The sequence below is a fragment of the Mastigoproctus giganteus genome, chromosome 13 (genome assembly GCF_048544385.1).
Source record: "Mastigoproctus giganteus isolate SK-2022 chromosome 13, ASM4854438v1, whole genome shotgun sequence".
Taxonomy (NCBI): Eukaryota; Metazoa; Arthropoda; class Arachnida; order Uropygi; family Thelyphonidae; genus Mastigoproctus; species Mastigoproctus giganteus.
The window spans coordinates 132,646,070-132,671,569 of NC_143587.1; the positions used below are offsets into that span (position 1 = coordinate 132,646,070).

A 25,500-nucleotide genomic window follows, 5' to 3' on the forward strand; every position below is an offset into this window, starting at 1 on the left:
TGTCCCGCGATTGAGGGCTCCAGCGAGACTGCGGGATTGAGGTCTGCTTGTGCTCTCGGTGAGATGATGTACTTTGATTTTTCCGGGTTTAGTTTAATCCCAAAAAAAGGCGGCGTATTTACAGGAGGAGGACAGATATTTGTTGAGGATAACAGACTTTTCACAATATGTAACGGTGTCAGGCGGGGCTGAATTTTGTCACCTCACCTTTTTAATCTTTATGCCGAAGATATCGTGTGTGTGAAGCTTTGGAAGAGTTAGAGACTGGCATAAAAATTGGAGGACTGAAGATAATCTTCGTTATGCAGATGATACTGTGCTAATTTGTAATTCTAAGGATCATCTTAAAGAAACTCTGAGGAGAGTATGTGAAGCAAGTAAGAAAAAAAGGATTGATTCTGAATGTGTGTAAAACTAAAATTATGGTGATTGGTGATAATCTCGGTTCCAGTAAAGTGAAGGTTAATGGGCAAGATATCGAAGAAGTTGATGAATTTGATTACTTAGGGTCAAGAATAAATAAAATTAGTGACTGCGCAAACGATGTAAAGAGACGACAGGTAATTGCTAAAATGTTGGTCACTGATCTGATAAAATTATGGAGAAAACACGATCTGCTCCTAAAGACGAAACTGAGAATCATTGATTCTTTAATTTTTTCAGTTGCCACTTATGGATGTGAAGGATGGAATCAGAAACGAATTGACAGTAAGGAAATTAAGGTATTTGAAATGGGGTATTACAGGAGAATACTGCGTATTTTTTATTTGGATCGAAGAACAAATGAGTGGGTATTGAATAAAATTGGCAGGCTTAAAATTCTTCATAACATTAACAAAAGAAAACAAGTTTTTTGGTCATATAATAAGAAGGGAAAACTTTATGTTGAATAATATAATGGAAGGAAAAACCGAGTGGAAGAGGTGTAGAGGAACACCTGCAACTAGGTGGAAGGATGGGATCAGTGAACTTCTGGCATGACACTTTGCGATGCTGCTCGTATAGCACACGATCGATGCAGTTAGAGGAATTTGTTGATGGCCACAATAGCTCCTCAGGGAGCTATGTGACTGGAAGAAGAACAGACTTCGATAGATTCTTTGCCGGCTGTGGTGAGCTTTTTTTTTAATTAACAAAAACAACAAGCGGCCCCTAGCCAGAAACTGGCAAATCCGCTATGTACATACATAGATATATCTACAATGATATATATGATACATACATATGATGGTGTTAATTACAATGTTATAAGTGTAATGAACATGTAACATGCTCACACAGCAAATCGCATCACGCAACTAATCAGAAGTATTACTTGTGGCCCAGGAACCCCAAGACAACAGTCTTTTTCTGTCCTAGGAAGAACGAAATCCGCACCCACTGGAGGTAGTGCTATACCAATGGGTGTTAGCTAATCCTGTATCCACAGCTACCCAAACTGGGGTACCAGCTTAAAAAAAAAAGTAATGGCAGGCTATATCAGCTTTAAGAAATATCGATAGACATTGCAAGTGTTGGGTTGGTTCCTTGTTGTTGATACACTTGAGAAGAGTTGCTTTCTTTTGGCGAAAACAGCGGAGCAGAACTGTTGTAGAGCTGAGAACGATTGAGAATTTTCAGTCAGCGCCACTTCATTTCCTTCAGAGAAGTTGCTGACAGCAGCTTGTAGTGTAGATCTGTCATCGTGGTACAGGCTGCAGCGATACAGAATGTGCGTCCAGGTTTCCTCAGCACCACCACACAAGCAGAGATTGGTGTCAGACAAGCCAAATTGAAATAGTTTGGAGTTGATGGAACCGTGCCCAGTAAGTATATACGATGTTGTTAGGCTGGGAGAAAACCATTGGCGGACGTTCTTGTTGAGAGGGAAGGTAACTGCAGGAATAAAAGAGCGGGTGACTTGACCAGTAGTACTGGAATCCCATCGTGATTGCCACACACTGATAAGTTCATTCCCGATCCTCCGTTTCTCGTCTTTGATGTTAGCAGTAAAGTTGCATGAGAAGCCGAGAATTTCGCCGGGAACTCTGTGCTTTAGACGATAGCATAGTCCTTTGAAGATGACATGCAGGTCTAGTGGTAAGACCTGTAGAGCAGCAGAGGACACTGTCCTGCTGGACCGGAGCATGGCAAGCAGCATAATCCGTTGAATGGAGATGAGCTTGGAACGGAGTTTAACATTAACGGCTCTATGAAACCAGACTCCCGAAGCATGTGTTGTTATTGGTACGAATACTGCTGTATAATATAGTAAGAGAGTCTTCCTATTTAGTTCCCAGTCCGATTTGGAAATGAGGATAATTGCTGCAGTGAACTTCTTAATCTTCGAGGCGAAGTGATTAATATAAGAGGAGAAGGTTAACCTGTCATCTAAAATTACCCCAAGATGTTTCAATTCAGGAACAAAAGGGATTCGTTCTTTGTTTGGAGGTCTTCTGTAATCTAACTTGCCCTTAAAAGCCATCAGTTTTGTTTTTGTGGCAGATATTCGCAGTTTATGTATGCTTGACCACTTGATTAGCTCAGAAAAAGTTATATTGGCTGATTGTTCCAGTTGAAGACGCGATCGACCTGGAATTAGAAGAATTCCAGGTCTTTTGAAGAAATATTGTCAGGTTTTTGCGTGAGCCAGCTGTCCAAAACTATGTTCCAGAATAGGGGTCCCAGAACTGATCCCTGGGGGCATCCTCTTGAGATGGTCCTTGAGAGAGACTGCTGTTTCGAGATTGCTTGCATGAGTCTATTTTGGAAATAGCGTCTAATAACTTGGAACAGTTGTTGAGAGCACTTGGCTTTGGTAAGACGATTGAGAGCGCTCTCCCACAAGAGAGAATCGAAAACTCCCTCGAAGTCAACGAATATGGCCATTTGTTAGCAGGGCTTGGTAGATAGCATACGATATCATCGGCATAGGCCATAAATGCAGGTATCGCATTCATTAACGGCAGAAATATTGCCGAAAATAGCACTGCCGACAGACATCCATCTTGGAGTATGCCTACTTCCTACTTCGTGATGCAGCGATTCCCTTGCTGGAAGGTAAGAAATCTCTTGATGAGTAGACTTCTGAGAAGCTTAGCGACATTACGAAGAATAGCTTTTTTTTTTCTTTTTATGTAAACCCCAAACACGAGAGGTATTAGAACCTATAGTACCGTGCTTGGGTTGGAGGTTGAGAAGACGAAAGAAGATATTTGTTGACATTAGACTTGAACTTCTGTAGACTGATTTTCAGGAAATACGTATGAAGGAAGGTTGTTCCAGAAAAAGGCAGTTGAATGAATAAACGATGAATATGAAAGGTTGGTTCTGTGAGTTTGAAGTTGGACGGTGGCAGCACGTGTTCGGACTGTTTTGAAAGAGAAAGTGGGAACTATAGAAGCTAATTCAGAAGAACAGTGCCCATGGAAGTTTCTGTAGTAGAGGCATGCAGCAGAAACAATACATCTATGAGACACAGTGGAGAGACTCTGTTAGAGATGAATCATTAATTAACCTAACTTCCCTCTTCTGAATGGAATCAAGAAGCCTGAGAGAGGTTTTGGGGGCACCACCCCAGATGTGGGAACAATATTCCATGGTTGGGCGGATTTCCGATTTATACAGAGTGAGCAGCTGTTTGGAAGAAAATTAACTCCGAGAGTGAAAGAGAAAAACCAAATAGTTTTTCAGATGCAGAGGAAGCAATATTTGTAATGTGCTTGTGCCAAGAGAGTAGAAGTCAGGGTAATCCCCAGAAGAGATATATTATTTTGCCTAGAATCGGAGTGTCACCAAAGATAAGCATAGGAGCAGAAGAATTCTTTTTGCGAAATATAAGACAATACGGAATTTTAGAAGGATCGAAATCAACTAAGTTGTTTTTGCTCCACTGGAGAATTACCTGAAGATCGGCATTTAAGGAATTGGTAGCAGATATTCGAGGATTTGACACTGATTGAACAGGGCAAGGTTTCTCAATATGGAAAGTGGAATGCAATGTGCTATCATCGGCAAAACTGTGTATAAGATTTCCAGTCAACGGAAGAAGTTCATTAATATACAAGAGGAAAAGAGTGGGGGGAAAGAACTGAACCTTGGTAGACACCAGCATTAGTGGAGAAGTTAGAAGACCGAGAGCCATCTACCATCACCTTCAGTGAGCGATCAGAGAGAAAACTGGATAACCAATTACAAAAAGCAGTTGGCAAACCATAAGATGGAAGCTTGTTTAGAAGACTTATATGCTTAATACGATCGAAAGCCTTTGAGATGTCAAGAGCAACTGCTTGTGTTTCACCGAACGTTTCCATTGAATTTCTATAAATGGGTACATAAGCCAGAATATCACCAGTGGATCAACACTTATGGAATCCATACTGGCGATCGCTGATCAGACGGAAAGTTTCTAGGTAGTTTAAGAGTTGGCGGTTAATTCATTTCTCCATTACTTCAGAAAGAGTAGAAGTAATTACAATGGGACGATAATTGGATGGTAGGGATTTGGCACCCTTTTTAGGAACTGGCTGCATATGAGCAAATTTTCAGGTAGAAGGAAAAACACATTTGGAATAAGAAAGTGAAAAAGGCGGCAAAGAACATGAGTAAGTTCAGAAGCACAGGTTTTGAGAACAAGTGGAGAAATACCATCAGGACCTGGAGCGTTCTTAGCATCAAGGTTCATCAAAATTCTTCTGACATCCTTTTGACGGAAGACCACAGGAGGCATTGAATGGAGCCTGTTGGGAATGGTGGGAGGTGTTTTATCAAGATCATTAATACATGAGTTGGAAGAAAAATGGGATGCTAGCTTTATCATTGGCTCAAATGACAACAGAACCATCTGCATACGACAGATGTGCGAGCAGAGTGGTTAAAAATTGCGGCAATAGCTTTGGAAAGAGAACAGAATGCTCGGCTACCATTACGGCAAGAAGCAAGTTTTCTACTCTTAGCCTGTTCAAAATCTAGTTTGGACTGATTAATGACTGCTTTACAATTGTTACGAGCTTTGGTGCAAGCAGAAAATGGAACTGAAGAATTGGAGTCAAGCTAATACGATATGCAACGTTCTTCTCTTGAACAGCCTTAGCACATTTATTGGAAAACCAAGGTTTAGATAAAGGACGAGATTTTAAAGTGGAGTGTGGGATAAAGGATTCCATTCCTGCAAGAATAATTTCACTGACATGATCTGAGCAAACGTTGACGTAAAGAAAATAAATCTCGCAGGTCATCCCATTTTGCATTCTTGTAATGCCAAACAATACGATGTTGGGAATAGCCATGAGATAAAGGCTCCATTGGAGAATAGACAATCACCAATTTGTGATATGAGGTCACTAAAGGATCTCTCAGTTCCACCGTGTACTTAGAAGGGTTGTTTGTGAGAAAAAGATCAAGCGTGTTGGCTGTATGGTTAGGATTGTCCTGTATTCTTGTAAGTAAATGAACAATGTCAAGGTCATTAGTAATTGCGAAAGCCTCAGCATCTCGACCAGCTGGGTTGGTGTGACTAGAAAATGGAAGCCAGCTGGAGTTGTGAAAATTAAAATCACCAAGGAAAATTACCTCACTGTTAGGAAAGTTGGACTGGAGAAAGTCAAGTTGCAAAGAGAGGAAGTCAAAGAGCTCCAAGTGATTAGTGGAGTTGGGAGAACGGTAGAGACAACAGATGAATTTGACAGAATGAGGTAGAGAGATTTTATCCAGAGAAGATCGAAACGAGGAGATTCCAAATTACCAAGTTTCTGACATGGACTATCGGTACATGGACATATGTAGAAGTACCACCTTTGAGTCGAAAAGAATCATACAGCGAATAATTTGGACAACTGAGATGAACAGTACTTGAATCAATCGATATCTGAGATTCTCTCAAAAAACGTACATGGGGTTTGGCAGACTGCAAGTGGAAACGAATATTGTTGAGATTAGAATTGAGACCACGTATATTTGTAAAATTAATTAGGAAGTATTTGGGAGGTTTAGATCTCTTCATAGATAAGCTCAATCTATTAGTTTGACAATTCATTGTGTATTCAATAGTAAGAAAAAAAAAGTGGGTGGGACATGCTGTATGAAGTAATGAAATTTTTGGATATGCGTACATATGGTAAGAATATACCGAGATCCTTGACGTAACGTGGCTTGGACAATGGTCCTCGCATACACACTACTCGGACTCCCTCCAGTCACTATCTGGTAGAGTAGAGATAGCAAGATTATACACTAGCTGAACCGGAAGCCTCCTAAAGAGTTACAATAGGTTCGGTCCGGTGTACTAACTAGCGGCTCGACTGCAAACACCGTTTTGCAGTCGAGCTGTACCCTCGAAATGTAAGGAAGATTGGATCTCCCCACGATGTTCACCATAACCTCAAAAGTCACCAATCATACTGCATTATGGAAGAGATGGGGAAGGGTTGACCGGAACTTAGCTCTGGAGACTAAACATGGGTTCCACCACTTCAAGCCTCCACCAATAAGCAAAGTGATGGTATTGCACCGGTTGACGCTGACCGTTAACGGCTCTACCGTTCTTAACATAATCTGCAAAGCTTTAAATTACGCACTATATCCCTTCGTCGATGTCATTAAAGAAAACCATAAACAATAGTGGTGAAAATTTTTTAGGAACCGCTGTTCTTACCTTAGCCACATATGAAAAGTAACGATTAATCACAAACCTCATGTTACATACAATAACCTCTGATGTGGGACTGAGTCAAGTGATTTACTGAAAGAACGCTTTCCTACATCTAGCTAATGAGTGATTGTGAAAACAGCGAACACCTTGGTTAAATAAGATTTACCCTATGAAAAACCATGCTGAGTTTTCTTCAGAAATCCATTTCTATCTATATTATTCTGAATCTCACTCTTTGTCATTGCTTTTTCCATATTTTCCTTTGCCATTAAAATCATGCTGACTAGTAAGCACTTACCCACTTGGCTGTTAGAACCAGGTATGTCTACTGGCGATAGACTGGTACCTCCCAATAGAAAGGAATTTCTCCCGAGTTCAGTGATTGCATCATTTCTTTTGATCGTCTTAACGATGAAAGGTTTTTCTAATCGTCTGAAATTTCAGTACTGTTCATTTCATGCTTCCCAACTTCACACGCGCAGTTTCTCCTGTAAATATCGATGAAATGTATCTATTCAATTTATCTGCAACATCATTTTAGTTATCTTTTCCCTCCCATTACTCAAGGATCCAATCTGATTCGGCCTTCTCTTTTTTCATTCACCTATGTGAAAATGTCCGTTTTCTTACTCCCTTAGTTAGCGATTTCTTATAAATCTGCCTTTGCCTGCCTAATTGTTTTATGCGTTACGATTACAGATCAACTTGTAGCTCTAATAGGCTTCATTAGTTTTCCACGCTCTAATTCTTTCCCTTGCTATTTTGTTCTGCCCTATTACACTGTCAAGCTCGTTATTTATCCCTCTCATCAGCATCCTCCGCTTGCTATATTTTATTACTGACATTAGCAACATCTCTTGTGTAGGAATAGACTAATCTGTGACACTGGTGAAGGCTCAAAAATAATGGGTCGGAGTCGACATTTTTCGGAACGATTGTGAGAACAAGATGTGCAGGTCCAGGTAACTTGACAACAGACAAGATGGTTAAGTGGTCCCGTTCTGTAGTGTCAGAATTACCTACCGTCACTGGCTCAACAGAAGCCAAACAACCAGCCAAGAATCACATGTGTGACAGCCAGGTGTGGTCACCATTTATGGTGAGCGCCGTTTTCTTGTTCTTCTGGCTACTTGGCCGCAGGGTCCCAAGTTGACCACCATCACCATGGAGAGGTCAGTCAAGCAGAACTTTTCCTCTGGTTATCCTCCGCCAGGGTCATGTGAGCTTCCTGACGGAGACCAAGTAAAAAATGTCGAAGAGAGGATATAGGCATATAGTGAAGAAGAGAAGAGGTCAGAATGAATGGAGAAAGGAGTGGGCCTCAGAGAAGGCCATCTCAGCAAGTTGAGGCGAAAAAAAAAAGGGAAGTGGGATACGGCGGAGCCCGGTAGGAAAAGATGTAGGGAGAATAGGTCTCTATACGATCGCCATTCAGAAAGCAACGGCAAAAGATCAACCCTCTATAGAGGTACAGTGTCAGTAAACATCCTACCCAACTAATTAAGATGGCATGTGATTCTCCGATGATCTTCAGGTAGAGGTAGAAGTAACCAGTCTGAGAACTGAATCACGTCTCTAGGATTTCAATAATCAGATGCATGAGTTAAATACTGGTTGTTCTGAACGACGTAATAACCTTGTCATACTTTGAGCTTCCATGAGAAGCAGATGCAGGTCGATAACCTTAATCCATCCGGTAAACAAGTGAAGTCACTTAGCTTGGAGATTAGCACTTGTTCGTTTCGTGCAACGATAGGAGACAATTTGGTAGCTGTTGCATATTTCAGTTAACATTTAGATTTTGCACGTTATCATAAAGATTTGCGCGCCTCTTTTGAATCACTCATGAATAGGTGTTCAGCGTTGTCGGGATTGTCCTGTATCTTGGTGATGAGTCTGCTTCGTTGGTCTTCGTATTCTGGGCATTGGTACATCACTTGATCCAGCTCTCCACTTTGCCCACAGAAGCAAATTGGATTATTCTCTATACCAAACGCTGTTAATTTCTATCGAAAGGCGCCATGTCCTATTAATAACAATGTTATCTGTAAACCAGGGAGTAGCAACGATGTGGCCAATATCCACATGCACTGTGAGCGAGATATTAGCTGGTATAATTTATAGCAGTTGATGGCCGTCAGGTGTGCCCATTGCGAGACAAACGAAATTGCGCTTTGGGCATGCACATCAGCAACAACACTAGACTGGAAATTTTTCGCCTGATTTGATGAATCCAGGATTCAAGTTTATTATGCTGATGGGCCTATGCGTATTTGGAAAAAGCAGCAAGACTCCGTGGCACCTGGATGCACTATTAATGTTCAGCAGTTTGGAGGCAGTGGTATATGGTTTGAGGACTGTTTATGTGGTATGCATGCTCTGGGTTCTCTAATCACCATTTGTAAACGGCTCGATGGGAGCGCCGACCTTCCCTCCCTTGGATTAGGCTCCTTTTTTTCTGTCCCATTCTTCGCCTCTTTTCTTTTATTATTTTTATTTCGGGCCTTTAGCCTTGTGCTAGAGAATATTATAAGAATATTATTATTTTATTTATTTATTTTTTGAATGAACCCAAACTCGTTTTGCATTCGGTACCGTTGTGGTCTACCACGACGACTTAAGCTTATTGTTCCAGGTGCCAGTCTACACCAGAAGGAGGTGGTGTAGACAGCACTGAGATGGCATCTCTTCAAGTGAACGCCTTCCTGGTGGTAAAGTGGCCAAAAACTACTAAATAACACAACACACACTAATTTCCGTCCGTTTTTCAGAGTTCTGTTGCATTGAATTGCATCACGGTTGAAGGTTCTAAGCTGACTTACATAAGAACTATACGCGTCAACATGTCTTGTATACCTTTCTATTTTCGCCGACCACGTACACTGTTTCATGACGGTAGTGTATTCAGACAATTTCGGCGTCTTTCAACAAGACAACGCACCATGCCACAAGGTTCGCCATATTGCTAACTGGTTTTAGGAATCTGACAATGATTATCCGTCCTCGCATAACCGCTCAGCTCATCCGATCTCAATCCGGTTGAGCATGTTTGAGACTTAAAGGAAAAGGAAATTCGATACTATGAGCCACGACGATGTGCGAGCATTACTGGACACACTGTGCAAAGCATGGGTAGCACTACCACAGGACTCGTTGCAGCACCTTATCGAGTCCAGGCCAAGACGTGTACCGGGGGCTGTATATTAAGGGCAAAGTGTGGCCCCTAGAGATAGTAAGTAGGTATCGCTTATGCAAGGTAAACTCAATTTATGCATTCATGTCTTCTGTGACTACCGATTTAAAGATATGCCATAATTGTAAAATAGTTTCGTTCTCTGTGCTCTCCTGTCCAGTTGATAGAGGCCATTTGGCACTTTAGGCTGTCATAATCTCCTTTCTTGAAATTAAACTCATTCCTTCAAGAACTGCTACCTTACTCTACCCATCATCCAACTTGAACTCTGTGATCAAACTCCCTAATAAATTCTTATATCAGCCCAATGACGCTATCTGTTTCATGGGTGATGATGTCCACAATATACTTGCCGCTAGTATTCTGCTAAATGCTGATACAAATAACAATCATTAACTGATTTTGAAAAGAAATTTCCTCATCGCGAGTTTTCCTCCCACTTGTTCCAATCGATTTGGAATAAATTTAAATCTCCCATAAGACATCTACTCTTGCTTGCACGTGCCATATGCATGTGGGGGGTCTCGTCATAATCTCATGGTCTGTAGATTATCTTTGCTTCAACTAATTAAAACCATATAGAATTAAACTAGGCTGCATTTGATAAGAATCATGATTGCACCACCCGTTCTATCTTCGGTATCCGTTCCAAATACATTGTACCTAATATATTTAAACCCATTATCTCTTATTTCCTGGTGACAGCACGATTCCGTTAGTTCTATTGTCAGTTGTCTTAACCAGGAGTTTTAATCCACGATATTCCTGATATTGCTGCACGCACAGATGAGAGACTAGGTCTATTGTATAGTTTGCTACCTCAACAAATCACTTGAGGTCATTTAAACTTGTTTTCCTGCTATTAGTTTCCCATTCATTTGGTCCTTGACGTTGTCACATATGCCAGACAAGGTGCACTTGCTACCTGGGAGTCTAAAACGCTGATGGAGCTGATATTCGGGTGACATTAAAGTCAAGTGGATCCGATTTCGGCGAAGTTCGGACGGTGTGTGACAGACAAATCCTCTGCTTGCACCTTCACGATGGTGGGACTGTTAGTAATCCTGCGTATAACCTCCATGCACAAGCACACTGTTGGTGATCACCCAGGTATGAACCATCGTAAGCAGGGGCGAGGTGTGGCGCCCACACCACATGGAGGAACGCCGTCCCTCTGTGTTACCAGGCTATACTAGGTGGTAGATGACTCTCATCAACAGGTGTAAATACCACCACTTTGCTTATTGGAGACTTGAAGTGGTGGAACCCATGTTTAGTCTACACAGCTAAGTTCCAGTCAACCCTTCCCCATCTCTTCCATCATGCAGTATGACTGATGATCTCGTTATGATGGACATCACAAGGAGATAATCTTCCTTACATTTCGAGGGTGCAGCTCTAAAACGGTGTTCGCAGGCCGACAGCTAGAGTACACCGGACCGCACCTATTGGTAACTCTTTAGGAGGCTTCCGGATCAGCTAGTGTATAATCTTGTTACCTCTGCTCTGCCAGATAGTGATTGGAGGGAATCTGAGTAGTGTGTAACGGGGGGGAGCATTGTTGAAGCCACGTTAAATCAAGGGCCTGGGTATATTCTTACCATGTGTACTCCATATTCTAAAATTACAATGCTTCATACAGCAGGTTCCCGCCACTTTTTCTTACTATCGAATACACTATGAATTATTAAACTAATAGAGTAAACTTTTCTGGGAAAAGATCTAAACATCCCAAACACTTCCTAGTTCATTTCACAAATATACGTGGTCTCAATTCTAATCGCAACGATGTCCATTTTCACTGGCAATCTGCCAAACCCCATGTACTTTTTCTGACATAATCTCAGTTATCGGTTACTTCAAGTACTGTTCATCTCAGTTGCACAAATTATTCGCTGTATGATTCCTTTCGACTCAAATGTGGTACTTCTACATATTTCCGTTCCGATATTCCATGTCAGAAACTGTAATTTGGAATCTCCTCTTTTCGATATTCTCTGGCTTAAAATCTCTCTACCTTGTGTCAAATTCATCTGCTGTCTCTACCGTTCTCCCAACTCCACTAATCACTTGGAGCTATTTGACTTCCTCTTTTTGCAACTTTACTTTCTCCAGTCCAACTTTCCTAACAGTGAGGTAATTTTCCTAGGTGATTTTAATGTTCACAACTCTAGCTGGCTTCCGTTTTCTATTCACAGACCCAGCTGGTCGAGATGTTAAGGCTTTTGCAATTTATAATGACTTTGCACAGCTCGCTCATTTACCTACAAGAATACCGGACAATTTTATCCATACAGCCAACACGCTTGACCTTTTTCTCACAAACAGCCCTTCTAAGTACACGACTGAATTGAGTAGTCATTTAGGCCCCTCAGATCACAACTTGGTGATTATCTCTTCTCCAATGGAGCCTTTATCTCATGATTATTCCCAACCTCGTCTTTTTTGGCATTACAATAATGCAAAATGGGATGACCAGAGATTTCCTTTCTTATTTTCCTTGGTCGGATTACTGTTTCAAAACTTCTGATGTCAACGTTTGCTCAAATCGTGTCAGTGAAATTATTCTTGCAGGAATGGAATCCTTTATCCCACACTCCACTTTAAAATCTTGTCCTTTATTTAAAACCTTGGTTTTCCAATAAATGTGCTGAGGCTGATCAAGAGAAGAACGTTGCATATCGTAATTGGATTGTCTCCAATTATTCAGTTCCATTTTCTGCTTACACGAAAGCTCATAACAATTGTAAAGCAGTCATTAATCAGTCCAAACTAGATTTTGAACAGGCTAAGAGTAAAAATCTTGCTTCTTGCCCTAATGGTAGCCGAGAATTCTGTTCTCTTGCTAAAGCTACTGACCGCAATTTTTACCCACTCTGCTCCCACCTCTGTCAAATCCAGATGGCTCTTTTGTGACTTGAGCCAAGGATAAAGCTAGCATCCCATTTTTCTTCCAATCCATGTATTCATGATCTTGATAAAACACCTCCCACTATTCCCAACAGGCTCCATTCAATGCCTCCTGTGGTCTTCCGTCTAAAGGATGTCAGAAGGATTTCGAAGAATCTTGCTGCTAAGAAAGCTCCAGGTCCTTATGGTATTTCTCAGCTTGTTCTCAAAATCTGTGCTTCTGAAGTTACTCCTATTCTTTGCCGCCTTTTTTCACTTTCTTATTCCAAAGGTGTTTTTTCCTTCTACCTGGAAATTTGCTCATATGCAACCAGTTCCTAAAAAGGGTGATAAGTCTCTCTTATCCAATTATCGTCTCATTGCAGTTACTTCTACTCTTTCTAAGTAATGGAGAAATCAATTAATCGCCAACTCTTAAACTACCTAAAACCTTCCGTCTGATCAGCGATTGCCAGTATCCATCAGTGTCGATCCATTGGTGATATTCTGGCGTATGTTACCAAATTTATGGACTAATTCAGTGGAAAAGTTCTGTGAAACACAAGCATTTGCTCTTGACGTCTCAAAATATTTCGATCGTGTTTGGCATAAAGGTCTCCAAACAAGCTTCCATCTTATGGTTTTTCCAACTGTTTAATATAATTGATTGTCCAGTTTTGTCTCCGATCGTTCACTGAGGGTGATTTTAGATGGCTCTCTGTCTTCTAACTTCTCCACTAATGCCGGTGTCCCCCAAGGTTCAGTTCTTTCCCCCACTCTTTTCCTCTTGTATATTAATGACTTCTTTCGTTGACTGGAAATCCTATCCATAGTTTTGCCGATGAGAGCACATTGCATTTCACTTTCCATTTTGAGAAAATTGGCCTGCTCAATCAATGTCAATTTCTCGAATATCCGCTAAAAATTCCTTAAATGCCGATTGGCAAGTAATTCTCCAGTGGTGCAAAGACAACTTAGTTGATTTCAATCCTTCTAAAACTCAGTCTTGTCTTATATCTCGCCAAAAGGATTCTTATGCTCCTATGCTTATCTTTAGTGACACTTCGATTTCTAGGCAAAATGATATATCTCTTTTGGGGATTACCCTGACTTCTAATCTCTCTTGCACAAACACATTAGAAATATTGCTTCCTCTTCATCTAAAAAACTTGGTTTTCTCTTTCGCTCTCGGAGTTACTTTTCTTCCAAACAGCTGTTAACTCTGTACAAATCGTAAATCTGCCCTGCCATGGAATATTGTTCCCACATCTGGGGGTGGTGCCCCCAAAACCTCTCAGGCTTCTTGATTCCATTCAGAAGAGGGCAGTTAGGTTAATTAATGATTCAGCTCTAACAGTCTCTCTTCACTCACTGTCTCATAGTCATACTGTTTCTGCTGCATGCCTTTTCTACAGATACTTCCATGGGCCCTGTTCTTTTGAATTGGCTACTATAATTTCCACTCTCTTTCTCTCTTTCAAAACAGTCCGAACACATGCTGCCACCAGACAACATCCATTTACTGTCCAACTCCAAACTCACAGAACCAACTTTTCATCTTCCTCGTTTGTTATTCAACTGCCGTTTTCTGGAACAACCTTCCCTCATACGTATTTCCTGAAAATTAGTCTACAGAAGTTCAAGTCTAGTGTCCACTAATATTTTCTTTTGTCTTCTCAACCTGAAACCCAAGCACAGTGCTAAATACTATAGATTCTAATACCTCTCGTGTTTAGGGTTTTCATATATATAAAAAAATGAAAAAACACAAAAAAAAAAAAAAAACACTTAGCCGTCATCAGAACATGTTGGAAAAAGGTGGCAATATCGGCGATTGTTGAACTTTTTCAATGAGCTGCTCGAAGGTGAACAATTGGACTTCGATAAGCTGGCCGAAAAAAAAAAATGGATTCGCAACTTCATAAATAAATAAATGACCTTTATTATAATACCACACACCGCAGAAATGCCCTACACCGCCTGGATGGCATTTGTCTTCCAGTCGACTGATCAGCTTATTGAACCATCGTGATAAAGCAGTATTGAAGTCAAAGCAAATTTTCTTAGAATCTGCAGTTGTGTCCCAAGGATATAAATTGCTGATTTTCTTCCGTCCTTTATTAAATGCTTTACGACTTTTTATAGCTCTTTATATTTCGATTTTATTGCTCTTTGACATAGGCTACAGTCTAATCGCAGGAATTATAAAAACTGTTCAGAATACAACAAATATACTTAAAAAAAAAAAAACTGGAAAATAATCTTACCAGATAAGATGAAGGCTATTCCTGAAGCAAAGGTGAACACAGGCTTCTTTCGACAAATGGTTCCGATGATACACAGGAGTACTCCAAAAACCAGTACAAAGCAGCTCAAAAAAATGAAAGCTGCGGCCCTTTTTACAGCATCTGCAATTTGAAAATGTGATCATATAAAACAATCCTACAGTTAAAATTATGCTAGCAAAAAAATTGGAAATACTCTGATGTATATTTACATAATTTCAAAGGACTTTTATTTAAGCCTGTTCCCAGTCGTAATTGTAGCTAACCCCGTTACTTTTAAGCAGCTACGGAATATCTAGCGATATGTATTACAAGCACGTGCTATCTCAGTTACTGGAAGTCAGAATAGCAAGATGGAAAGAGATAGAAGCGCTATCGCTCGTGTTAATGGACCGGTGAGTAGCATCACACGCACGTATAGTCAACGTAAGTCAACGTTGCTTTGATCATGCACGGATAGCTGTCCCCCCCCCCCTGCCGCTGCACGCCTTACCTGGTCTCGTTATGAAAGGTTTCATCGTACTCATGACCTTAATGGCAGTGAGCAAGTTTCAACGGTCCAGCGTAGCAACCGAGATTCCCGAGGGCATCGCATACGAACTATTTACTACTCATCGCGTGTCAGAAGGAATGTACGTCATTATACATTTTTTTTCCCCTTCTAGAATAAACGAATACTAACGTGAAAGTAAATGACTACTGGTGAAAACTACAGGTTGGATGTTTCTTTAAAAGATCGCATGACTTCGTGTCGCCCTCTGTACATAAAGTTCAGTGACACGTTTCATGAATCTAAGTACATATCGTAGTGTAAAGAGAAAACAGAGTCACGTTAAGCATGCTAATTAGCACATAACTTTCTGCTGTTGTTTAAGAATTCTTTTTTTCCCCTCCAGTATTTGTTTTATTTAAAACGTATCACCTAAGACAATATTTGCTAAGGGCTCTGACTGTTCTAAATTTTGCACGGACAGCGAGGGCCATAAGGAAGCAATTCTGCAAACAGTTTGCCCATTTTGTGGGATGAAAAATAGTTGACTTTTGTGCGATGATCAAGGTGGGAAAGCTCGTAGAATCCATTCCTCCATTTCCAATGAGAATCGAATGGGCTTTTCTACATGGTCTGAAAAAGCAGCGATGTCATCTACTGAGCAGCCCACATTGGAATCGTTTGAGGAGTTTCAATATTCATTAATATCAATATATACCTTTGTATTTAAGGACGGTGCTGGGAAAGAGTGTATCAAACGAGAGAGGGAGATAGAAAACGCTCTATTAGAAAGTCATAATTGTCTAATTCAATTTCATGATTGGCACGCTTAATTTATTTAAACAGAGATTTAGTTATTTTGAGTTGAGTTGGAATTAAATTTACTTTATAACGAGAGGATTCAACTTACATGGTATTGCCATGGTGGAGTCGTTGGGATCTGGACTATACTCCTCCTTTGGAAAGTAGTCGATGTTGATGCAACGCATGATGGTTGTTCCGGCTACAACGAAAGAATAAAAATTTAAGTTAATGTCATAAATGTATAACTGATAACTTATAATACACAAAAATTTAGGGCTAAAAACCTCAGACTCTCAGTGGATACCACGAGCCTGGCGTGGCATCAACTGAGAATAAATAACAATGCATATTAATAATATGCTAATAAATTATTAAGTATAACAACTCGTTCACATACCTACCAGAACAGCATATAATCCAAAGCACACGCCTACATACCCAGCACCCTTATATTTTCCTCAGCAACCACTCTTCAAGGTACACTAAATGTTAGTAATAGTCTTTCCTCTATTCGTAAACTAAAAATAAAGTCAACTTGCTAGTATCCTACTTTTCTTCTAATTTTTCAATCAATAATCCTGGTAGACCACCTTGTGCCATAGCCCATACGCTCCACTCAAAATTCTTCGTCTTCCTACAGAAGTATATTAAAAGAATTCTGAGCAATCTTGTTGCCAAGAAAGCTCCAGGTCCTGATGGTATTTCTCCACATCTGTGCTTCTGAGCTTGCTCCTCTTCTGTGTCGCTTTTTTACACTTTATTATTCCACTGGTTGTAAAATTCCTTCTACCTAGGAATTTTTTCATATCCAGTTTCTAAAAAGCCTGATAAAATCCCTTCAGTGCAATTATCGCTTCACTACACTTCTTTCCACTCTTTCCAAAGTAATAAAGAAATTCATCATCAACTACTAACTCTGAAACCGTCGACGCCTCCGTAGCCAGGTGGGCAGGAGCAGCAGTGCGTAGCACACGCTTCTTGATTAGACCGGGGTTCGAGCCCGTGAGCCACCAAATACGGAGGATGCGGAAAGGTCAGGGAATGACCACCGCATATACCCGGAGCAATATGGCCTTAGTTGCTAATGCTCCTAAAAACCAAATAACAACAACAACAACTGAAACCGTCCTGAAATGCCACCGCCAGTATCGATCCACTGGTAATACATTGGCCTTTGTTTCTCATCTTCGGACAAATTCGATGGAAAAGTTTGGTGAAACCCAAACAGTTGTCTTAACACTGCCAAGTCTTTTGATCGTGTTTGGTCAATTAAACATGCATCCATTACTTTTTTTTTTTGGAATTTAGTATCCAGTTTTCTCCCTAATTGCTCACTATGGATGTGGAAAACTGTTTGCTTTCTTCTAACTTCTCCACTAATGCTTTAGATCCGCAAAGTGCAGTTCTTTCTCCGACTCTTTTTCACTTGTATATTAATGACCTTCTACTACTAACTTTAAGATCTGTAGTTTTGCTGATGTTATGCATTCCACTTACCTTTAAAAAAAAATCTTGCCATCACAAGCAACTTCATTTCTCAAATATACACCACTAATTCCTTAAATGCCGATCTCTAGGTAATTCTTCATTCGTGCGAAGAACACTTAGTCATGTCATAATTCTCGCAAAAAATATAAGTTTAATACACACATGAACCTCAAGAGCTATTGCAGTTTCATGGTTTTTACGGCAACTCATCATTTTCTTGTTCCTAATCAGTAAAATGCTTTTTAGTCTACTCAGCCCTTGCCAATATTGTTGAAAATATCTATGAGAGTTAGCCCATGACACAATAACACTGATGTTCCACAAACGAGCCAACCCCCTTTATTTAATATAGCATAAATACCTAACAACAAATCTCTCAAGTTCCATCATTTGCTAATTGTTCTCCAACATATTTTTAAAAATAAATAAGGAAACGAATTTTTAGGAGGACGAGGAAAAAAATAACAAACGAACGTTCCTTTTACCACTAGTCGTAGACAAAATCTATAAAGCAGTCTGCAACTAACGTAAAGGTATGGGATTTGAACCCAATCGATGTTGCGACGTCCTTGACCCACTGAGTTAGCAAGTCTCCAACAGAGGTAGGATGTTCACCCTGTTAACATAGACAGCGGACAATTAGAACGCATGAAATCTAAAGACATAATACACAAAATGCCATCATGTTGTGCTTGCGCAAACCTAAAATTTATGTGAATTCTTGAATTTATCAGAATGATAATTCTAAACCTCAACACATCCTATTTATTTCATTCTTTGTGGACAGTAATTATGTTTAAAGTATACAGTAGAAAGTCCATCCTAAAGACCACGTCAGCTGTTAGAATATTCGCAAAAAGTCATTTGGGTGAATGGGGGAGGGAAAACTGGCGACACAAATTATAAATTTGAGGAATAAAATAATGTATCAAAACGATTAACTGAAGAGAAAGTCACGTCAATGTGGCTAGTGAGCACTGAACAGACAGAGAAAGAAAACTCATCTGCATTATTTTCAAACTGTTTGCATTTAAATAAAAATAATATATTTTTAATGTTTATGCGAGATGACGACCCCACAAGATCAGAGGAGTTCATAAGATAAAGAGAACACAAGAACGTCAACGTATTTAGAAAACATATGGGCTTGAATCATGGTCACTCAAAAGTGTACTTCTCTGTATCCTAACGCTTTACCACTCGGCTACCCGGCCATTTTTGTTGGCATATTACTGCTCTTTTATGACAGGAGCGCCCACTTATTATTTATTTATTATGAAAAATCCTTCCTTGTCCTAGAAACACCTCTCCAGTGGATATAAATATTTATCAACTCGTGGTACTTCAAGAGGTAATAATAATACCATTCTTTTTCATTGCTGGCATAAAGTTCAGTTTAATTGTCAGTTTTCCCCGGGTGTCAGATCATGGGCTCCCTTGCCTTTGTATTGTTTGCATGTTTGTTACGTTGTTATCTGTGCCAGCAAATTCTATCTGGAAAGAGTAATCAAACTATCGAAACGTAACAAATCTCGCAAAGTGCGGCTCATGATTACTGACTGCACTAGATACTCCAGTGTGCTAGTGACAACGCTCTTACTGAGTGCACATAAACGCATTCGAATGACCTACGAAGGAAAATATCGCTGGCTTTGTTAGTGTGCAGTAAGTGAAATCGGGGAATAGATTGTCACATATTGGTGTTCCCGTTGAACCAAAACTGCTAATAGCGGTAAGTAACAGACTCCAATTCAGACCAGTTGGGTAGCAACAGAATATCATTACGACTTGGATTCCCAAGGACCAGGCCAATGAACTGTTGTTTCTATCAAAATACAACGGTTCTTAGCCTTAAATTGGATTATTTGTTTTAAATCAGAAGTTTTACATGCTATCCATGAACAGTGCCAAAAAAAAGTAAATTAATTGTTTGTTACCTGCAGATTAAACTTTCTCCAATGCTTTCGTTCTACAAAAGACAAACTGCTTTCAAAAACACACAATAGTGGTGCCTTCTGATCTCTTAAGATTCTCTGTTGCCTTTGTCAACACCGAATTACCACCAAGCACACACCCAAGTCAGACTACAACCTAATCTATTTCTTGAAAATGAAATATCCAACAACCCATAATAATAGGATAATTATATATCTCGTATATCTGACTCATTTGTGCACGAATGTAAGATTGATTGAGTCACCAAGAACAAATATATAACATCTACTCAGTAAATTAATAAGCGAACATGGCTTTCTACTTAATTTAATCAAATTACGAAATATGACTCTCTGTAAATAGAGTTTCATCTGTATAAGTTTCGCTTGTAAGACATTGTCTAGTGTAAGATGTAGATCTTACAAATTAAGATAAAAATATCTGTTTTACTAAAATAAATCCAGGAAGGGCGATGGAAAGGGAGTATTAAGTTTACAAATAGTAAGTATTAAGATTGGATATTTAGCTTGAATGTAAATAACGTTAAAGTTTGAGACGAATTCCCTTGTTTGTCTCAACGATTCAGACCAGAGAAAAGTCGTAATAGATAATAGTAATAGACTTAAGATTTTTGTTTTTCCCTATTCACTGACGTTAATTTGTTGACCATTGGATCAACAGAATTGTTAGGCGATATTTGTAGATGCTATTTGGTTGTGTTGTGCAGAACTGTATTTTCTTGCCTTCTAATTCACAATTTCACTGGTTTGTTAAACGTTTTAAATATTTATACAATTTCTATTATCATCTTATATATTTTTTAAATGCTGAAAATGCTTTTCATATTTTTATTTTATTTATTTACTTATTATTCACTCCACCATAGTAAATTACTAGAGGGTAAGTACGACGGTCACATCCCAAAGGTTCGAATCCTTGTGTCCATGTTACATCAACGCTTCTAAAGACTTTGTCTAAGCAACGGTTCCTTGAACTTTAGTAGATCATAATAGCAATGATTCATATTAAGCCTATAAGGGGGGGGGGGGGGGTGATGAGGTAGTGTTTTCACCGATTACAAGTTCCCAGATGTAATCGGTGATATGAGTTGAGTTGTCATGGGGTAGGAGCACGCCATCTTCCAACATCTGTGGCAGCTTCTGACAATTTTCGAGCTTATTATCCGAAGAAAAATATATCATAGTTTCCAGCTGCTGACCTTCCAAAGTGGGACATGATCAACGTTAATAATGCCCTTATAATCATAGGCCATGATGACCGTTTCTATTGAGCGATTATAACTTCAGTTCAAAGTCGCATGTCCTCGTCTCATCAATGGGAAAACGCATTTTAAAAACTTCGCATTCTTGTTGGTAAGAGTGACAGGTTGTAATTTCTTTAATCTTTGCTCATCTGGTAAAAAACGTGAGACCCATCTAATACATCAGGTAAAATTCTGTAAGCAGATGATTTCGGTATTCCAGATTGGTTGGTTACTCCTTCACAGATCATACGTCTGTCTTCCACCATCAATAGCGATTGTCGATGTATAATGAATTCTAATGTGTTGTCTATAACACTGTTCTGACCTTGAGGAAACCTTTGAGATCAACGTGAAATCGTGTTATGACCTACTGTTGAATCACCTACACTTCCTCAACAATCCATAAATTTGTATGATCTTTCGACCATGTAAAGTTTCAATTTTGATAAACGATCTTTGATCTGAAAATGTAGTTTGACGATGTAATATTACCATCCAGTTGTAAAATCCTCTGTACAAACATTCAATACAGAAACTCTGTTTCAAACACACTAATTGAGGTTAAACTTCAAACTATTGTCCTGATAAATGCGAGTCGCGTGAGGTAGGTGTGCAATGTACGTTACTTTTGGGATAATTCTCGTATAATAACCGCCCTGTAAAATTAACGAAACCGAGCATTATAACATTACATGTAAAATTTAATTAAATATAAAATTTTGAAATTAAATTTCCAGCTTATACTCAGCTCTATCGTGCTCCATATTGACCACTAGGATGGGTAGGTTAAGGATATACAAAAACGTAATACTAAGTGAAATTATATGAAAAATTCATTCAAAATACGTCATAGTGACAGCGCGTTGCTAAGGAAATATTAATAGACTCGCCATCTAATTAACAACAGGCTCTCTAACTAAGGTTAATTACTTATCACATATGACGAATGTCTTAACAAAAGGGTTCGTGAACCACAGAATCCAAAAACAACTCACAGGACTACACCCTTGCATTATATTACGACGGCCATGTCTGTATTATATCCATTGTGTAATACAAAGTAAATGCCACAATATTTACATATGCACAGTGCATACGTTTAGCAGAATGGAAGAATCAAAAAATAAAGCAAACAAAGAATGAAAAAGTTAAAGAAAAATTTCCATTCCTTCTTCGTTCGCTCATGGTCTAAACTTACAGCAAGTGCTGTATGTTGTGTTAAAACAACCCAGAAATAAGGTAAATTATATATTATATAAAATAACATATAATAAATGACATTTTATATCACGTAAAATTATTAACAAAATCATTAAACTCGTATGGAATACAAGCTCAATTTCTACATTAAATTTTTAGTAGGTGACGTTTCAGGATTCTTAATGAACCCCGTCATCAGACCATAATTATGGGGGAGAAAAATAGAACATTTAACAACTATGTAAAATAAATAGATATAAAATTAATCAGAAGTAATTACAAATAAAAATCTTTAATTTTTAGATTATAAAACAATATGATGCGAGTTCCCCAACTATATTATTATAAGCCAAGATAATAATTGTCAAAAAATAGATTATGATTTCTGTCCACTTATAAAAATACTTACACAATTACGAGATAACCTTATAAACTGAACTCAGTAAATATTTGTAAAATTGTCTGACTTATTTGTACTTATTTTAGGATTCTAAATTTTAGCGGACAAATTTCAAAGAATCAGAAATCGATGGTCTGTTCTGACACATCAAAATTAATAATCTCTCTTATAAAATCTTTGCATTTTACTAGGCTATATCTAGAGATATTTACCTTTTGCTGTACCCAACTGAGGTAGCTAATAGCTAAAGTACAAATGTGAGTCTTCATCTCTGTCGGTTGACTACCCGCTCGAGAACTTCGTCCGTGTCAATTCTGAGTCAGTTATTTCCTTCTACTGGTATAACGCACACTTACATCTCTGCGTGTGGTGACCTCTTGTCCTCCCAACTGACAGCTGACAGGTTCGTAACGTTGTGGATATCCTATCCAGACTATGCGACGTATACGTTCTGACAAAACCATTGCTCTCCCGCATCCTTTCACTACATCTCATGCTATCCACAGCAATTCGGCCTTTGAATATTTGCTCTCTTGATTTTTATGTTTAGTGCATCCCTCTGCTTAGTTGCAAACTTAAGAAATCTAAATCAGTGTAATTATTTCCAGAATATATTAATTTAATTATGGGAGGATTCTGAATTCTGTATCTTAACTTATTATGGAATATTCCAGGATGTTTTTCTCAGGAAAAGTCTGATGATCATTATACGCTTAGTTATATGGAAGATTTTTTCCAGGTTATAATTAACGAATATCATACACTTATCAAGAAATAAGAAACTAAACGTTCTCTAAACGAAAATTATTTTATTTGTATTTATTCTTCTGTTAATCTAGACTCTAAAGTGATATCGATCTAAGCTTAGTAGAAATGAAAACTGCATTGCTGGTGGTATAAAAACATTTTTTTACGTCTTTAAATAAAACTTAAAACGATAGTTGGTGAAATCCATGTTTTGCTGTCACAAAATAGAATTTAATTGGGCGTTATTTAAAATAAAAACCAAGATAATCAAGGCCAATGAAGATGAGATATCTTGACTGTAAATTGTGTTAATTGATCGGATTGTTGATATGAGGAATATGAAATTGAAAACCGAATATATATGCTCATTAATCACTGAATTATGATTACTACCTAGCTTCCCGTTTCAAAACATCTCATAGGTATTAAAATTGGATTGAGGTCGGACGAATTTGGAGACTAATCAAGATGCATGATATCTTTACTGTGTTCCTCAAATCACTCGTATACAGTGCATGCCCAATGACACAGAGCATTATCGGCTTGGAAGATCCCCTGTACGGGAAAAACATACAACATGGCAGGGTGCACAAGGTATTCTAAGAACAGCCGGTAGACCTAGCCACTGAAATGTTGGTCTATATGCACTACGGGTCCTAGTTATTGCCAGCAAAACATACTCCGTATTAAATAACCACCGCTACCTGCCTGGATAGTGGACACCATGCACGATGGATCCATGGACTCATGTTGCTTCGGCCACACACGAAGGCGTCCGTCGGTGTGTTGGATTCATCGGACCAGCACACTCGTCTCCAGCCCTCCGGTGTCCAAACCAGAGTTTTGCTAACACCACAGCATTAGCCGTCCATGATGATCAGCGGCGCTGAGAGGATTCTCTCATATATTACATATTTGCATCCGAGGAAGAGTAACAGATAAGAATAAATGGGATTACAAAAGTTCTACTTTTTTCCTATCTCTATCAAGTACGCTGGTAAGGCTAAGTATGTTAAAGCTTTCATCAGTATACTGAGCTGAAATCTACAGCTACAAAGTCTACATTTGTTTGCAGCTCTCGAAACCTGTTCAGTAATCATAATCGAAAACTGGACATGAGAGAGAGAGAGAGAGAGAGAGAGAGAGAGAGAGATCGGGTGCTCATTGGAGACTTTGACAGTGATCTCATATCAGCTGGAATTAAGCATGTTAATTTTAGATGGAGCGCCAGGATGACTAAGGATATGAGACGTAGATATATTACTTCTATAAATTGGATAAAAAAAAACAGAATTTCCAGAAGGGGGAAAAACCTTTCGATTCTCTTCCGAGACTAGCCCATAAATGTTCCTCCAGTCGCAATGGAAGTGTTTCTCAACTTCGGCTGCTACATGACTGGAATTGAAATCAGGCCTCGAACAACAATGTGTGAGGAATTAGCAATGTGGCCACTGTTCTACTTGACAGGACACGAAATACAAGGACATTCATTTATCGCTCTATCCATCTGTACCCACCGTTTACTCATGTGTACACAGGTAGCACTGTAAGATAAGTGATATTGATATTACAGAAGAGAATCTAACAAAAAAAAAATACTACTGAGATTTAAATTAGATAAGGCTCCAAGTATGGATGATATATACCTAGTCATTTTGAATTTTGAAAGAGGCTGCAAAGCAACTTGCTATTCCTTTAGGCTTCATTATGCGGTTAGTTATGAGGCCATCGTTATATTTCTTAGATTGGAGAAATGTCAACGCCTTACCAATACATACAAAGTGGGAACTATAGATTAGATGTAACTATAGGTTTAGTTTAACCTCAGTGGTGTAAGGAAGGTATTGGATTTGTTGGCAAATGTGCACTACAGGATAATCTGAGAAGTATAGTATTCTAAGTGGATCAAGCATGGCTATGTAAAGGGAAAAATCTCGTTTCACTAATATAATAAACCACTATGATATGGTAAACCACTATGGATTTGAGCTTCTGCAGACTGCTCAGGACCAAGATATCGACGAGGAATATTACAACAACTTTCTGAAAGTGATAAAGCCCAAGAAACCTATAGGGAAACAGAAATCCAAAGAAGAAAAAATTAGTCAAGAAACACTTGTCATGATGAACCGAAGACGACAAATGAAGAGCAAGAAAAACACTGACAGGAAGAAATT

The 25,500-nt window shown here is 39.0% G+C and overlaps 1 protein-coding gene across 1 annotated transcript in view; it reads right to left on the minus strand.

Moving 5' to 3' along the window:
• Window positions 1-25,500, minus strand: part of LOC150076450 (voltage-dependent calcium channel gamma-7 subunit-like) — a 305,179-nt gene that overhangs the window by 12,364 nt on the left and 267,315 nt on the right. Inside the window, exons 2-3 of the mRNA XM_090387543.1 lie at window positions 16,396-16,488; window positions 14,978-15,118 (exon numbers count right to left, since the gene is read on the minus strand). Coding sequence (XP_090243669.1) covers window positions 14,978-15,118; window positions 16,396-16,488 — 234 coding nt within the window. The remainder of the gene's footprint in view (window positions 1-14,977; window positions 15,119-16,395; window positions 16,489-25,500) is intronic.